Raw genomic sequence first — 17,091 nt, forward strand, 5'->3', positions numbered from 1 at the left:
TAGATGCATCTTATTTGATAAGGTAATTGAAATCTTCATCTACATTTGATCAATCTTACTCTAATTTAAGAATAAGTAATGTTTCAGCCTAGAGCTTTTATTATTAATGGAGCTAAAATCAGCAGGCTCTTTTTTATATATACAGAACTACAATTTTATGAAAATGCCTTCAGGAGCAATTATCCAGCTGTGAACATTTTCATCCAAACTGAATGTAACTTCCAATAGAGTTGCTAGTTTATATTTGTGGCACAGTCTAGACAGCCCAAATTAGTGGGTAAGTGCTTCTGTATAAGAAGATGCTTTAATAAGTGTCAGGCTCACACTTGCTGGTTTTACCTTCTGAAAGGTTTTTGTTATGCTTTAAAATGCAGGGGTACCATTTGATGTATTCTCAATTCTTCTGCTTAACAAAGATTTCTAGTAGGTTTTTTTTTTGTGTGTATGTGCTTCTCACAGGATGATCGTTGCGTGTCTCCAATAATTATTCTGGCCTCTTTCATCCCACCTACTGCTATTCCTACATTCAGGTACGGCTTGTTATTTTGTAAAGCTGAAAATGTAGATTGAAAGCTTTTCTTTGAAAAGAGCGCTCTATAGGTTGGGTTAGTTAAAACAGAAGTTCTATAGCTGAAAGAGTGGAAAGATTTTTGGTTTTTTTTGTTTTTTAGATAGATTTTTCTCTTTGATCTAATCTAACACATCACCTTTTCTATACTTGTCGCTAGTTGTGGTGTGATTTCAAAGCTGAAGAACATGGAAAATGGTGTGACTGAAAAGAAATATTCTACCCTACTTGACTGTCTATGTCGCTGGGGCAAATTAGGACACATCCTTGAATTAATCTGTGATTGGATAACAGCTGAGCCAAGGAAGAGAAAGGTTTGCTGTATAGATTTGTGCAGCTTCTGGGGTTGATTGGATTTATTGTTCTCTGTTTCATGCCTACCAATAAAAGGACTATTTATTCCCTGTTCTTAGACTAATAAGACTCAACGGAAAGTACAAATTCAAGAAATGGATGAGCCCAAACCGGAACTGGCCCTTGATTATTTAGAATATTTGTTGACTCATTATATGAACCGAAACTGCCTTTTGTCCCTCTCCAGAGAGAAACTGAACCAGCTTCTGAAAGTTCTTGAATGTGGAAAGGTCAGCTCCGCCATTATTATACAATCAGATCTAACGAATACTTCTAATAATGCTTTCTTTAGGTGCAGTTGATTTCTTCTTGCGTGTCCTTCGTAGGTTTATGACCAGAATTTCCATTCCTAAACAAGGTGGTTGTTAAGTGAATCTTAACAATCTTTTTTGCCATGGCTGTTAAGTGAATCACTGCAGTTGTTAAGTAAATCGCGCAGTCACTAAGGGGATCTGGCCATCTCCATTGACTTTGTCAGAAGCTGTCTAGGCTGCAAGTGGTAAGGCCTGGCTCAGGGATGCCGCAACTGTTGTAAATACCTGCTGATTGCCGAGCACCCCAAATTTGACCACATGACTGTTGGGACCTATGATGGATGTAAGTGTGAGGAACATTCATAAGTTACTTTTTTCAGTGCCTTTATAACTTTATTCCTTTATAACTCCCTAAACAAATGATTGTAAGTTGGGGATGATCTGTATTCATCCCATAAATGCTTAGTAAAGTTTTAAGCAGTTTCTTCCAACAAATGTAGCAAACAGTCAGTTGACTCAGTGGAACTGTTCTTCATAAAAAGAGCCGTCTCCCTGTGCCTTATGGGGCAATTCTGATTAAGATAACATTACCTGGCCCCGTAGAGCAGAGATCCCAAAGGATTTCTCATAACTGTGTGCCCTTGTGTGCTGCTGGCTCCAGTATTGTGTCTGTCTTTATGCTGGGATTGGAATGTGCTACCATGAGAATAACCTCGAAATAAGATCCACATTTCTTCACTGCTATTTTAAAATGAACTTCTCTTAGAACTCCACAGTGCATTAATATTGGCTTGTTGACTGAACATTGAACTGATTGGATATTGGATGTTTATATCCAGCTCTGTGGTGTGAAATTTGTTTTCTGCTAGGATGACAATAAAGTTGCTGTGGGTAGACACGATGCCAAACGAATGATACTGAGAGATACAGAAAAGCCCTCCATGGGCTGAACGCTTCCCCTCTTGGATGGGGCTCGGGCATTATCTTCCTTCCCCTCTTTAAAAATGTGGAGGGACAAGGATTCGGGGAAGGAACGGAAACCTCCATTTCAAAAGCAAAACCAGTGCATTGGCAATTTGCATCGATGCCACTGAACTGGCTACATCCTACAAAATCATTTGTTAGAAGAAAAGTAGTATGTGCAGCTAACACCCAGTTTATTTAAATGTGCAGCCACCCTGCTGCTTATAAAGACAGTCAAGCTCTACTGCAGTTTGGGAACTAGAGAATGTAAAGCATAATACTGAGGTCACTGCAGTTAAAATCAAAATAGATAGTTAGATAACCTTTATTGTCATTTTTTTACTTTTTACTGTGGGCACAAAATCAAAAATTAAAATCAACTCCCATCAAATGTGATCCCAGCCCTATATACTTTTAAGTATCGAAATATTGGACATTTCTTGTTTTAAAAGACAATATAAAACATTTTGAATTAAATGAAACATTTACAAATTTGAATGAAACAGGAAGGATACCAATATTTCAAATCACATATCTATTGTGTGGGGGTTTTGTTTTAAGAAAAAGTTTAAATATTTAACTATATATAAATTAATTTAATATTAAACATTAATATTTCTTCTTTGCAGGATGCCCTAGATACTTATATTCAAGGGTGTGACCCGGCGTATTGTGGCTTGTATGAAGCAACGGCAGTGAGAGCCTTCAGTCTCTACTGCAGATTAAATATACATCTTTTACATAAGGTATTGTAAGTCAAAGACCTGCTGCCCATTTGAGTAGAATGAATCTTGAATCCTGCAATTCCATTGTAGCTGGATATGTTTCTTTCTCTTAACAGTTTGTCTCTGAAGAACAGGATTATCTGTCAGCTTTGGAGAGGACTGGGGCCTGGATAGAAAACAGCATTCTGCCTCATTTTTTGTTAAAGGAAGAAGAGGGTTACTTGAAGCCATCCAGTGAAATCTGTCAAATGGTGATTCAGGTATTCTGTTTGTGTGTGAATTTGTTCCCTGTTTAGCATGCTCCTTATATATGGTGATATATTATTTATTAAATTTTCATCCTGCCTTTATTACTTTATAAGTAACCCAAGGCATGAACTTACATAACACTTTTTCCTCTTCCTATTCCCGCTCCCCCAACAACAAAACAACAACCCTGTGAGATAAGTTGCACTGAGCTAGACAAGCTGGCTCTAATTGTTTGTGAGTAATCTATCTGACACCACCCCCATCATAAACTGCATTGAGTTACCTGAAACATACTTTGTTTTCCCAGTTTAGAGGCAACGTAGAATTTAGAACTGCTTCTGCATTTCAGTTTTCCATCTGATCAGAAACGCAGTGTTTTATTTTATTCATTATATTTATATTACAATTTTCTTCCAGGAACTCAACCAGGTTCACTTCTCCTTCCTTTCATTCCATTCTTTAACAATCCTGTGCAATCAGCCAGGCAGGGCAATTGTGACTGGCACATATATTGAATGGGATAACATTGTGTTCTCTGTATGTGGCCACATGGGATGCGTGCCTGTGGAAAGCTGGTTTCAAACCTCCTGCAGCTTACAAAATCATTTGTCAGGATTGATTTTAGATACCTTGATAATGTTCCCTCCTGGTTTGCTTTTTTTCAAACTAATGATTTCTAAGCTTTCATTCTTTCCTTGTATAGATCGTTTTGGTTGCTCTGGTTTGACATTCCAGCTCTTTTAAATCCTTTTCTCAAACACGACAACTAGAACTTTTCACATTACTCTCAGGGTTGATATATCACAAATTTGTATAAAGAAGTTACAGTGTTGATGTATTTATTTTCAGTCCCTTCAGATTTCCTGGCATGTGCTTTTTTCACTTAGCCTTCCACTTAACAACCAATCATGAGCCTTGGTGGAGCAGTGGGCTAATGCCTCCTTAAGTAACACCAGCTGCCTGCAATTAGTGCAGGTTCCCATCCCACCAGGCTCAAGGTTGACTCAGCCTTCCATCCTTCCGAGGTAGGTAAAATGAGGACCCAGATTGTTGGGGGCAATAAGCTGACTTTGTAATAATGCCGCTTGGGTGTGTGTGTGTGAAAGCCCTAACAAGCAGGCATATACATAGAATGAAGGCTACTGCTAAGCTTGTAAGCCGCCCTGAGTCTTCGGAGGGCAGGATATAAATGTAATAAAAATAAATAAATAAATAAATAAATAAATTTAGGAATCAGTCAAAGTTACTACAGGCCCAAAAAAGTCAATGTTCAACCCACATCTGAAATTTCAATAGTTGGGGGGGGGGAATGGTCACATGACTGGACTTTAGGCGCTCATCAATATGAACGCCATGTCCCACAGTCATGTGACTGCATTTTATGGCTGTTACTTCTGGTTTTTGACGAAATTGCACCTACAGTGAACCACTGGTTTAACAACGATAGCATTCATTCAATGACCATAGAGTTCACTTTTACAACCGTCGCATTCATCTAATGACTGCTGCAAAAAGGCACCATAATATAGGTTCAGTTATGTGATTGACCCATTTTACCACCATATTGACTTTTGACTAATGGGCATGCTCCATTATGGTTGTAACTCAAGAACTATCTCTATACTCAGTTGACATCTTCACTATGACTGGTCAGACCCCATTTGTATAAATGGGAAATTAGAGTCTTTCCTCCCATGTACATAATTTTATGTTTAATTCAATTGAACCGTATTTGCCATTTGGTTGACTCTTCATCCATTTAAAAGAGAGTCTTATGGAGGTTTTCTGACTCCCCTTTGTTTTTCACCACTTTGCATAGTGTGGTGTCATTTGCAGGTTATGATGGAATTGCAGTGTTCATGAACTTAAAAATCAAAATCTTTTAGGACCGTTTAGGATCAAGTTAAGAATTTGTTCTCTCAGATCCTTCACTGAGAAAAATTCCTATTTTGTTCCTATTCTTTGTTTTTTTAATTTTAACCAGGCAGCAACCCATAAAATGAGAGATCCCCTATCACATGGTCTCTAGGTTTGCCCAAAAGCTTTTGATGAGAAAATTTATAAGAAGTATCTGAAAACCCACTAAAGTGGTCACCTTCATCCATACACTTAACAGACATACCCAAAAAACCGCACTAATTTTTCCCCTCTGCAAAATCCATACTGTTTTTTCCTTTGCCAGGGCTGGTATGACATTAAGAAACTTGGGGAATTCTAAAAATAAAATTGAATGAAAGCTTTCAAGCTACTTTTAGTATTTTTTACTTTATTGAGAACTAGTAACTTTTGTTTCTTAATAAATCATCTGAAAAATGACCTAATCTTAGTTGTTCCATTTTAGGAGTATACAAAAAGTAAGGTTTTTTTGGTTTATAAATGTAAATCATATCCGTTCTTTGTTTTTTGTGTCAAGACTTACCTAGCAGTGTGCAAAGATCTTATAGCTGTTGGACTTGGTGATTTTAAATTTCAAGCTAGTCTTATGAACTTGGCATCTAGGCTCATGTACACAGGTATGATTTTTTTATGTATATGTTGCATTTTTTTCCCCTTCTCTATTCGATTGTATGAAGTCTGTAGTATCTTAACAAATCTTGTCTTAGCCTGAAATTGTTAGGATGGTATAAGATCAGTGACAAGTATCACAATCTATAAATATAGTAACAGATAACAGAATTCTCCAAACTATGTCCTATATGGTATAGATATATCAGCCTTTACTGCTGGTGCACTATTCCATGTGTTTTTCCTGAAAACTTTATTTTCAAGACAATATTTGGACCACTAAAAGGCAAGCTTATTAAAGTCAAACATATGGCATACAGCATATGATATGTATGTAAAATAATGTGATGAAATGTAACTGAAGTGCTGCTGTTTTCTTAAGAGTTTCAGGATTCTATCCCTCGGTTTATAAGGAGTATACTTTCAACTGTCTTTTTACTGAAACAGTACAAATTCAACAACTTCCAGGAATTAATAAGTTTATCGCCCTCCCCTTAGTGCGCCCTTTAGGTACATGAGCTTCAATTTCAGAATTTGAAACAGTCAAGATTGTTGCTGAGAATTCTGGGAGTTTAAAACAGCTGAAAAATGACCATATTGGGGAAGACTGAACAATATATTTGGAATAGAATAACTATGTTTACTATCTGCTACAGATCTTACTTTTTTTTCATAGAATGTAAGTGTTGGAAGAATCTTTAGAAAACATTTAGTGAACTCCTCACAATTGCCCGGCATTCACTACTGTGGCATCCAGGACAAGTGTCAGTATTTTAACACATTCAGCAGAAGGGAAGTTACTGGTTCCTTAAGGCAAGCTGCTCTGTTTTTGAGCATCTCATGGAATTATTTCCGGACACCCAAACAAAACTTATTTCCTTATAATTTTAACCAATTGTTTCTTCTCCTGTAACAGTTCTGAACAGTTCTACTCCACCTTCAGGCACCTGAAGAAAAGCTATGATGCATCCTCACAATCTTCAAACTAAACCTGCTCCATGTGTCCAACTATTCCTCATAATGTTTTTCTTCCTGGCCACTCATCCCGTTTCCTCTCCCAGGGATCCCTCCAAAAACAAATTTAATAAATAAAATAAATGTAAAAATAGGGTTTGCAGAGATAAATGGAAGGAGCAATTTGATCAGTGTTGCATAGGCAGATTCAATTTTCCTTTTTGATCCAGATGCTACACTTTTGAAGATACAGCCTTAGAGTGTGCATATTGTTTTTGCTGCAGCATCACATTGTTTTGTTTTGTTTTGTTTTGTTTTGTTAGGAAAAGGCTCCATTTTCATTCCAATGTTATTTTCTATCCTGAGAGAGATTATTGAAGCTTCCTTAGCCTGTGACATTGGCAACACTGATTGCATAAAAGAACTTCTAAATAAAGTTCCGAAAATATTCCAGGAAATTCTAGAATCTATGGCACTTAGGCTCAGAAGACAAAAAGAAGAGGGGATTCAGGTATCAGTTGCATCTAAACCTGGCCATGATTTATTTCCCCCCCCCCCCCAGTTTGAATTTTTCCATTTCAACTATTGTGCTTAGTTTTAGTAACTAAGTTTTGATCCTTGTTTATAAAAGAAAGAATTCTGCAGCCATAATTGGGAGAAATGGTCCTCCAGCATAGTTGTAGACTTTTAAGTTGTGCTTTGAATATTTCGAGTATATTTCAGACTTCCTCTTCCTTTTAAAATACCAAGATGCAATTACTTTCTAACTAACTCATATAACAAAGGTGTTCAGTTTTCTAATGAAAAAGTTGACATTGGGTGACATTTTGTGACAGAACTAAAAATAGCTCAGACGTTGGTAGTGTTGTTTTAAGTGGGAGCTTTGACAACTCCATGTGAAGATCTTTATTCAGTCCCATATTTCTGAGATACTTATCCTTTCTTTATTTTTTTATTTTTCTTTGAAAATCACTTTGTAAAAAGGCTAGTGATAGGCAGAGCAAGAATGCAAATGCAAAAAAAACAAAAAAAACCCCTTTAAGTTTCAGAGATGATAGGATAACTTTTCATAGATAGATGGTAACATTGGTTAGAGAAATAAAATTATTGCTTCCTAAAGGGACAGCACAGCACAAGATGCCCTAATAGGACTTGCAATTGCTTTATTAGATATTGTGCTACATTGTTTCTTAGTTTGTTTTGAAGGACTTGCCTTCTGGGTCAATATTAATTAAAGGTGGACCAGCTTAAAAACTAGACTTCGTATTGTTTTATCTAAAATGTGTCACCTTTTATTGTTTCTGCTACCTGTCTTTCATATTTCTAGTTCATTGTAAGGCTATTAAGTTCTTTTCTCAGCCTCAGGGTTTTTTTTTGGTTTCAGATTATAAAGATTCATGACTATTTCTTCTTGAGCCTTTTAATACCTCTTTATATTGGAAAATAATTCTATAAAATGATTGCCCCTGGACTCTGATATTGATTTCAGCCTCCTTTAAATAGCCCTGGGAGAATTGGAATGTTTGGTTGTTTCTTCTGAAGTTTGTGCTATACTGACATAAGAGAAAGAAGATACAGGTAGTCCTCAATTAATGACCAATTGTTTAAGGGCTGTACAGAGATATAACGGTCCTGGAAAGAGTGGTTTATGACTCATAAAACATCTCCAGCCATCTTAAATATTGTGCTCTCCCTAGCCCACTCCAGCAGTTACATAACTGCATTTCAGGTACTTGGCAACTGGCTCATATTTACAGTTGATTGCAGTATTCTGCAGTCATTGTGATTTGTGGGGTTTTGCCAATTTCCAGGAAAATAGCCTATTTGGGAGAATAGATGTGGACTTATGATCACCATTAAGACAGTAATAAAATTGAGTACAGTCATGTGGTTGTCTTGACTTACAACTGTCACGGCATATACCAAAATTCCAGTCCCAGTCCCTTCAGAATAGAGGGGACCTATTTTTGTATGAAAATAGAAGTATTTTAGTGCTCTTTAGTGCTGAAACAGTGGTGGCTCAGTGGGTTAGGATGCTGAGCTTGTTGATCAGAAGGTCAGCAGTTTGGCGGGTCGAATCCCGAGTGCCGCGTAGCAGAGTGAGCGCCTGTTACTCGTCTCAGCTTCTGCCAACCTAGCAGTTCAAAAGCATGTAAAAATGCAAGTAGAAAAATAGGGACCACTACGGTGGGAAGGTAACAGCGTTCCGTGCGCCTTTGGCGTCTAGTCATGCCGGCCACATGACCACGGAGACGTCTTCGGACAAGCGCTGGCTCTTCAGCTTTGAAACGGAGATGAGCACCAGCCCCTAGAGTTGGAAACGACTAGCACGCATGTGCGGGGGAACCTTTACCTTTACCTTAGTGCTGAAACAATCTGAAGAGAGTGCAGCTTTTAAACTAAAAGTTTTTCTGGAAGCTTTGTATGCTTTAATTTGTGTAGTTATGCATTTTTGTCTCAGCTTCTTTAAGATGTATATATTGTAGGTATTTGTGTAGGCTTGTTGGCTATAAAGCTGATTTTTTTTGTTTTTTTTTCTAGTTAATTCATTCTGCTCAAGAGCCTCTTGGAGAATTAGTACACGTAGTCCAGTCCTGTATGTTGATTTTTCCAATGGTTTTTCAAGGAGTTATTTCTTCTCTTTTGGCTGCAGTAGTGGTTGAGATAAACTACAACTTGAAAAAAAAGGTAATATGTTTCGCTTTACTGTTATGGCAGATATGCTGGGTATGTAAGAATGGTTTTAAGCCAGTGTTTCTTGATCTTTGTAGCTTGAAGATGTAATGGACTTCAGCTCTCAGAATGCTGGCTGAGGAATTCCGGGAGTTGATATCCATATAATTTCAGGCTTCCAGTGAGAAACATTGATCTAAGCAAATATTCAAGGATCTATCAGGTGTGATGGAAAGCATTTTCACCTTAGTTTCTTTAGCTCAATGTTGATATACCTTTTGGATTTGTCATATTAAAAATTCAGAAAAGGTCTATGTTGACTCTACCGACGTGTCACACACCCCCTTGGACAAAACAGGCCTCTCGACTTCCTATCTGGACTCTTATCCTCTAGATCAGGGGTCCCCAACCCCCGGTCCAGGGACCAGTACTGGGCCACGGCATGCTAGCAACCAGGCTACACAAAGAAGCAGAGCCCCATTCATGGGATGCAGGCAGCACACAAAACCACATCTGCTCCAGTCCGCGGAAAAACCTCTCTCCACAGAACCGGTCCCTGGTGCCCAAAAGGGTGGGGCTTCTGCCCTAGATTCTCCTCTCCCACCCTCTTCTCAATCCTCCAAAACCTACACTATAGGGGGCCTCTGGAGCCTCAGAAAATCACGTGTGAATGCACATGCGATTTTCAGTTGTCTTGGAGCAGAAGCCCCTAACTGGTACTTACCCATGGCTGGTTAGGAAACAGGCCATGCAAGCAGTGGGCAAGTGAGCGAAGCTTCATCTGCGCCGTCATAGGATCTAGGTTGTGTGCCAAATCATCCCTTCCTGGTCTGGAAGACAATTCTGAAACCAGCCCCTGGAACCAGAAAGGTTGGGGAGTCACTTAGAGGCTGTGTGTGATTGTGGTTCTCTCATGTGGCTTCTAGAGGGTCTGGAGGTCTCTTCATCCTTGGGAAGTTGAATACAAAGGTCCTGCTCTCTCAGGCCTCAGAAAATTGTGTGAGGGCTTCCGGTTTGCGCACACGATGCTTCCGGATGTGCAGGAAGAGTCCACTCCCTGCCGTCCGATCTTTCTTTTTTGGAGGACCCTGAAAAGGGTCGAAAGTCGCTCTGGAGGGGCGACCACCGCAAGGAGGCCCTCCCTGTGATCGCGGAAGGGCGGCAGCCCTCCGCTTGAATCCGGAGCAGCTCCTTTGGCCCGAAGAAGAGATCAGCCATTAAGATGGCCGTTCATTAAGCCGTTCCATGCCGAAAGCCCAAAGCACCATCTAGCACTACAAAGCAATCTGGAGGACCTGGGTGAGACTTTACCTTTCTTATTCCCCCTAACCACCTTCCTGTGGGACTTTTCCAAAAATTTCTTCCCCCTCCTTTGAAAGAACAGCGACTGAATACTTGGGGAATAAATTTTAAAGCCTTAAAAGAAATCAAGTGACTAAGCAAAGAAATTAAGCAACCTTATTTGTACTTATTAAAAAGCTTTTATTTTTGTAGAGATCTACCACCCTATTTTTTGCTTAAGCTGTGAATTGAGAAAAAAAAGAATAGACTAATTGAACAAAAGCTTTATATTAATCTGGAAAAATTTTTACATCTTATTCTATATGCTATTTTTTATTGCCATCTTGTGGCGAAACCTGGTACAGCAAGTAAATCTTTTTTCTATTGTGAAAGCTGACTGAATAACAGAGCTGTCCTTGACATTATTTTCAAAGATAAGATTGGGAACACCTGGCACTGAAAACAATCTAGGAATACTGGAGGTGGAGAATTATTGACTCTTATTAAAATAGCCTCCATGAAAGACTTATCTGTAAACAACGAAATGGAAGAATATATCCCACCACTTAATTGCAAACTGATATTGCACACAATCTTGGCAATAACTGAACAAATCAAAGCCAAACTGCAAGATAAATCTGTCAGCTTAAAGCCACCAAATCAAACTTTGACCTTAAATGATGAATTGACAATCCAAAAACAAACAGAAGTGGAAACTAACATTAAAATAGGAGACCTTAAAGAACAACAAGTACAATTTATAGAGAATCTTGAAGCCCAAAACTCTACTTCAACTATAAAACCTACAAGTCAAAAAACAATAGTACCCGAAGAAAGCAACATTAAGAGGAAAGATATTAAAGGCCTTCAAATACACTATGTTGAGGATTCAACTAATCAAATGATGACCATAACACCAGCTACTACTTTCTACCTAAGCCAGATGGAATTGGAAGAAGAAAAAGACCAGACTGAACTAATGACAATTATATTACACCAAACATCAAAAATTGAGCTATTAACACTTCAATGATTACAAAGGAGATACTTTCTTTGCAAAACTGATATTTGGATGGTTTCCCTGGATTCAAATAATGTGTGTAGGAAGAAAGGGAGACACATCTGAGAATTTAAAGGCACCAATATGGAAGCCTGATTGGCACAAAAAGAAAATTAAATTTAAAAAAATAGATTTTTTAATAAATTTAAATTTTTTAAATTTAAAAAAATAGATTTGTCTCTTTCTTGGGATTTGTAAGGATAGAGCTTAAAAATTTCTTTTAATGGATTAAGGGGAATCTTTAAAAAATATAAACTGATTTTATATTTAGGTTTTAGATCTTTAAGGGAAAACAAAATTAAGCTTCTAGAATATAACTCTGAACTATATTATAGAATTTGGAATGATAATAAAAGACAGTACTTTAATAACTGATGAACTATTAAGATGACATATAGAATATATTAGTTGTAATGATATAGATATAAATTAATTTTATATTTAACTTTTAGGTGTCTAAGGGAAAGGAAAGTTGGCTATTAGAATTGATGTATATTATAGAATTTGGAAAGATATAATAAAAGATTTTTCTAATAATTGGTGAATTGTTAAGATGACAAATAGAATTTACTTGTAAAAAATAAGAATGTTTTGAAATGAACAATGTACATTTTATGGACAGGATAATTACTTTTTATTAAAATAGGGAAATGGGGGTTACCCAAAAATTAAGTTTTCTTTTATATATCATAGACTATTCTAATATAAAACTTGTATCAAAAGAAAAGAAAAGAAAAGAAAATTGTGTGAGAATGCTTGTGCAATTTTTGGATGCCTCAAGAGGCTGTGCAAGGCTTTTTAGCATGCCTTCCAGACAGTTTGGAGGTCTGGTGTGCCACCAAAAATGGCATGGTGTTCCATTTGTGAACACGTGTGTTGTAAGTTGGTTATCACTGCTGTAGTCAATGCTGCATTTGCAAAGGGAGTGCAGTTTTGAAAGTCTTTTCTAAAACACCATCTGCCTTCATATCTCTTTCTACGCCTGTAGAAATAAGGGCTCTCAAATTCTTAGGTGGTCCTTGTTATCGAATGTACATCTGCTGTGAAAATAAATCTTCAGTGAATATTTTGAGAATGCTTCTGATGGAGTGAAGGGGCTGAGCAGAAAATGGCTGGCTCTAAGTCTCCCCCCCCCTCGACTTCCCCAAAGTCTCAAGACAACAGGTTCTGAGCTGTCAGTCAAGCTTTTAGCCTTCAAATGGGGGTGATGTTATGTGCCTTCCAGAAAGCACAACTGCTGTTTTGCTGCTGTTATTTCTTTGCCTATGGGGTTATCTGCCTGTCTTCCTCCTCCTCCTCCTCCTCCTCCTCCTCCTCCTCCTCCTCCTCCTCCTCCTCTTTCAAGACCTTAGCTATTTCAATGGCCATAAAAGACTCAGTTAAGTAATATCAAGTGTCAGTTGTTCTTCTCCTATTTATTGATTTCTTATTTGCTAAAAGCACTTCTTCATATTTATTTTGTTCTAGGTATCAAATACAGAACAGCTAATAACACCTAAGACATTCTTGGATCTCCCACCACTTTCCAGCGTTTTAATGACTGTTTTGAGTAAATCAGCAAATGTGGTTAGGTAAGCTCTCTTTTAGGTGGGGATGCTTAGTCCAATTTGTTTTCCCACACTATTGTTTCTGTCCTGAGGACGGATTTTGTCTTCTTCATCTGGTACCCTGTTGATGACCACTTGTGTTACCTCCTTAGGTAATTACTTAATTCTAGTATTAGGGGAAAAAGATTTGACAAAGCAAAAGAAAAATTGGAGCAGTTAATACTCAAGGGTGTGCTATTGACCAACTTGTATGCAGTTCTGGTTTTGAGTTGGATTTTTATTTTTTGAACTACTGAATATATTCTACAGATACTTCTGGAATCTCATAATTGCAGTCTACTTGCATGTAGCCCTTTCTTAAAATAAGAGCTGCAATTTAGTAGTATTGGTAGTAGTTTATATTAAAGATTCATTAGCTACTAAAAAAGAATTAAACATTCAAGCATTTTTTATTACATTGAACATGAAAATTGGAAGCAAAGGGACCCTTGAAATAATATAGAGCAATGTTTCAGGCTAATTGATTCTACAGTTGTACAAAGACGTACATCTGCTATACTCTGGAATATAAGCTGTTGATAACATTATCAAGCTTTTAGATTATCTGTGATACTATTCCAGCCAATTACGTCATGCTTCAAAGCTGAGTACTCTGGGTAGGGCAGTTTTAAGTACAACGAGTGTTGTCGTCCCTCTGTTTTTGTCATTTCTTTCTCTTGCTCACTCACTTTCTTTTTCTCTAATATAAATAGTTTTTTTAAATTGAAAGGATGTTGTAAACTTACTTTTGATGCTTCTAAAGCATCAGTGCAGCTAAATAAACCTGGAATACTATTCCCTCCATCTGAATGTATCTTTTGGTCTTTGGAGACTTGCTCATTTTGTGATTCTCAATTCCAGAACCCCATATTTTTCAAAAGCAGAAATTAAATTCTAGAAATAAAATGCCTTCTATTTTGTCCCATCCTCTCTTTCAAATATGTTAGAAGAAGAAGAAGCAGTAGAGATCATAAAAAGGAGAGTATTATGGCTTGAAGGCTAAAGGTGGAAGCAATGTCTTTTGAGGAAGAACTGCTTCAGAACGTTGCTGAATACAGCAATAGGACAGCAAATAGAAGTAAATGTTTAGAACCTTTAACAGTCTTATGAAGACTTCATAAAGGGTTCTAAAATCTAAAAATTCTGCAAGGTCATGAGTTCATATTTTGACAGTTAATCTGTTTGTCTTTATTTTCTGTATAGTTCATGATTCTGTATATTGCATATTTTACTCAGGAGTTTCCTAAATGAATTATTGGAATACATTGAGTCTGAAGAATCTGAAGGAATTATTAGCCTTACCACTTGTGTGTATATTGTTGCTTTAATTAAAGGTGAGTAATCCAGTGAAGTTGTATGAACTTAATTCCAGTTTCTAGATTTCTAATGTATTTTTGATGGTTCAGGATGAAGGAATGGAAGTGATTTCTTCTTGCTTCTCTTCAGGGAGAACCATGAAATTTCACTAGGCTCTGAATAGGGCCAGTAGCATTCATTTTAAAGGGTATGCCTTTGGGTGAAATAAGATTTGCTACATATACCAAATTATTTGGCACAATGAACACCTACGTGGACTGAGAAATGCTGCAGAAAGATTAGGTACATAGTCTTTTAAGAAAAGTATACAAAATATTTGTATAAGCATTGATGGACCATGAAATGAACCTTCAGTCTTCAGAAACACATAGATAATCCTCGATTTATTAATTGAAAATGCAATTTCAATCTTAAATTCTGATGGTTGTAAAATGGGTCACCATGAGACCATGCACATGCAGCAGTCATTAAGTGTGCATGGTGGTTGTAAGGTGAACTCATTGTTCATTATGCGGCGATTTTTGCTGGAAACCGAAAGTAATAAGAGGAAGAAGTATTATGTATGTTCGCTGCCTTGGTTAATTAAGTTTAAGTTTATTGAATTTATATACCGCCCTTTTCCCGTAGGACTCAGGGCGGTTTACAAAGTATTTAAAAACATCAATACAATACAAGAGTTAAAAACAGTTAAAATAATTAAATTTGATCCCTGAGGGGGGGGGAAACACCTCTCAGCCTGGGCCGGAAAGCTCAAAGAGCCAGGTCTTCAGGTCCCGGCGGAATGACCGAAGGTCGGGGGCAGCTGGTTCCACAGGGCAGGCGCACCCACTGAGAAGGCCCTCCCCCTGGGTGTTATCCGCTGGCAGTCTTTTACAGGCGGCACCCTGAGAAGGCCCTCCAAGTGGGAGCGCACAGGACGAAGGGAACTTGATGCCGGCAGTAGGTGTTCCCTCAAATAATTATACTGTGAAGTAAAAAAGATGGGGGTAAAAATCTAAATTAATGCTGGTTTCCAGTAAAAATATAAATTTCAGTCATATAACTGTGGGTTGCTGCAAATGGGCATAAAAGCAACCTGTTGTGAGTTGAGGACTACCAGTAATAAATTTAGAACATATTGCTATTTGATAAGAAGAGAAATCTTGAGTTTTTAATCTGCAATAGAGAACAAACATATTTTTCTTTTTCAATAAGACTCAAAAGTCTTGGCTTCCAGTTTGCGCACGCGGTGCTTCTGGATGTGCAGGAAGAGTCCACTCCCTGCCGTCCGATCTTTCTTTTTTGGAGGACCCTGAAAAGGGTCGAAAGTCGCCCTGGAGGGGCGACCACCGCAAGGAGGCCCTCCCTGTGATCGTGGAAGGGCGGCAGCCCTCTGAATCCGGAGCATCTCCTTTGGCCCAAAGAAGAAGAGACCAGCCATGAAAATGGCTGATCATTAAGCCGCTCCCTGCCGAAAGCCAAAAGCACTACCTAGCACTAAGAAGCAATCTGGAAGATCTCGGTGGGACTTTACCTTTCTTATTCCCCTAACTATCTTCCTGTGGGACTTTTCTGAAAATTTCTCCCCATTTTTTGAAAGAACGGCGATTATATACTTGGGGAATAAATTTTAAAGCCTTAAATCAAGTAACTCAGCAAAGAAATTAAGCAATTTTATTTGTACTTATTAAAAAGCTATTTTTTGGTGGGGATCTACTACCCTATTTTCTCTTCAAGCTGTGAATTAAGGAAAAAAAAGAATGGACTAATGGTACAAAAGTTTTATATTAATTTGGAAAAAAATTTTTTTTACATTGCATTCTATGTGCTATTGATGACATCTTGTGAAACTTGGTACAGCAAGTGAATCTTTTTTCTATTGTGAGAGCTGACTGAATAACAGAGTTGTCCTTGACATTTACTTTTAAAGATAAGTATGGGAACACCTGGCACCGAAAACAATTTGGTGGTGGATAATCATTGACTCTTATTAAAATAGCCTCCATGGAAAATTTAGCTGTAAACAACAATGAAATGGATGACTATATCCCACCACTTAATTACAAACTGATACTGGACACGATTTTGGCAATGACAGAGCAAATTAAAGCCAAACTGCAAGATAAATCTGACAACTTAAAGCCACCCAATCAAACTGACCTTAAATGAGGAACTGACAATCCAAAAGCAGAAGAAATGGAAATGAACACTAAAATAGGAGACTTCAAAGAACAACAAATGCAATCTCTGCAGAACCTTAAAGTCCAAATTTCAACGTCAACTACAAAACTTACAACTCAAAAAGCAATAGCACCCAAAGAAAGCAACATTAAGAGTGAAGATATTAAAGGCCTTCAAATGCACTATGTTGAGGATTCAGCTAATCAGATGACAACCATAACACCAGCTACTACTTTCTACCTAACCCAGATGGAGTTGGAAGAAGAAAAAAACCTGACTGACTTAATGACAACTATATTACGTCAAACATCAAAAACTGAACTATTAAAGCAAATTTTTAATGGTTACAAAGGGGACACTTTCTTTGCAAAACTGACATTTGGATACTCTCCCTGGATTCAAATAATGTGTGTAGGAAGAAAGAGAGATACATTTGAGAATT

At 37.6% G+C, this 17,091-nt stretch overlaps 1 protein-coding gene across 1 annotated transcript in view; it reads left to right on the plus strand.

Annotated features, from left to right (window-relative positions):
* NCAPG2 (non-SMC condensin II complex subunit G2) overlaps positions 1 to 9,690 on the plus strand; it is a gene marked incomplete at its 5' end in the record, with an annotated part of 49,091 nt that extends 39,401 nt beyond the window's left edge. Inside the window, 8 exons of the mRNA XM_081346278.1 lie at positions 460 to 530; positions 729 to 882; positions 982 to 1,152; positions 2,769 to 2,885; positions 2,981 to 3,124; positions 5,527 to 5,626; positions 6,896 to 7,083; positions 9,114 to 9,690. Coding sequence (XP_081202404.1) covers positions 460 to 530; positions 729 to 882; positions 982 to 1,152; positions 2,769 to 2,885; positions 2,981 to 3,124; positions 5,527 to 5,626; positions 6,896 to 7,083; positions 9,114 to 9,356 — 1,188 coding nt within the window. The 3' untranslated portion in view covers positions 9,357 to 9,690. The remainder of the gene's footprint in view (positions 1 to 459; positions 531 to 728; positions 883 to 981; positions 1,153 to 2,768; positions 2,886 to 2,980; positions 3,125 to 5,526; positions 5,627 to 6,895; positions 7,084 to 9,113) is intronic.
* Positions 9,691 to 17,091: the final 7,401 nt, after the last annotated feature.

This window comes from Vipera berus, assembly GCF_964194415.1.
Source record: "Vipera berus genome assembly, chromosome: Z".
Lineage (NCBI taxonomy): Eukaryota > Metazoa > Chordata > Lepidosauria > Squamata > Viperidae > Vipera > Vipera berus.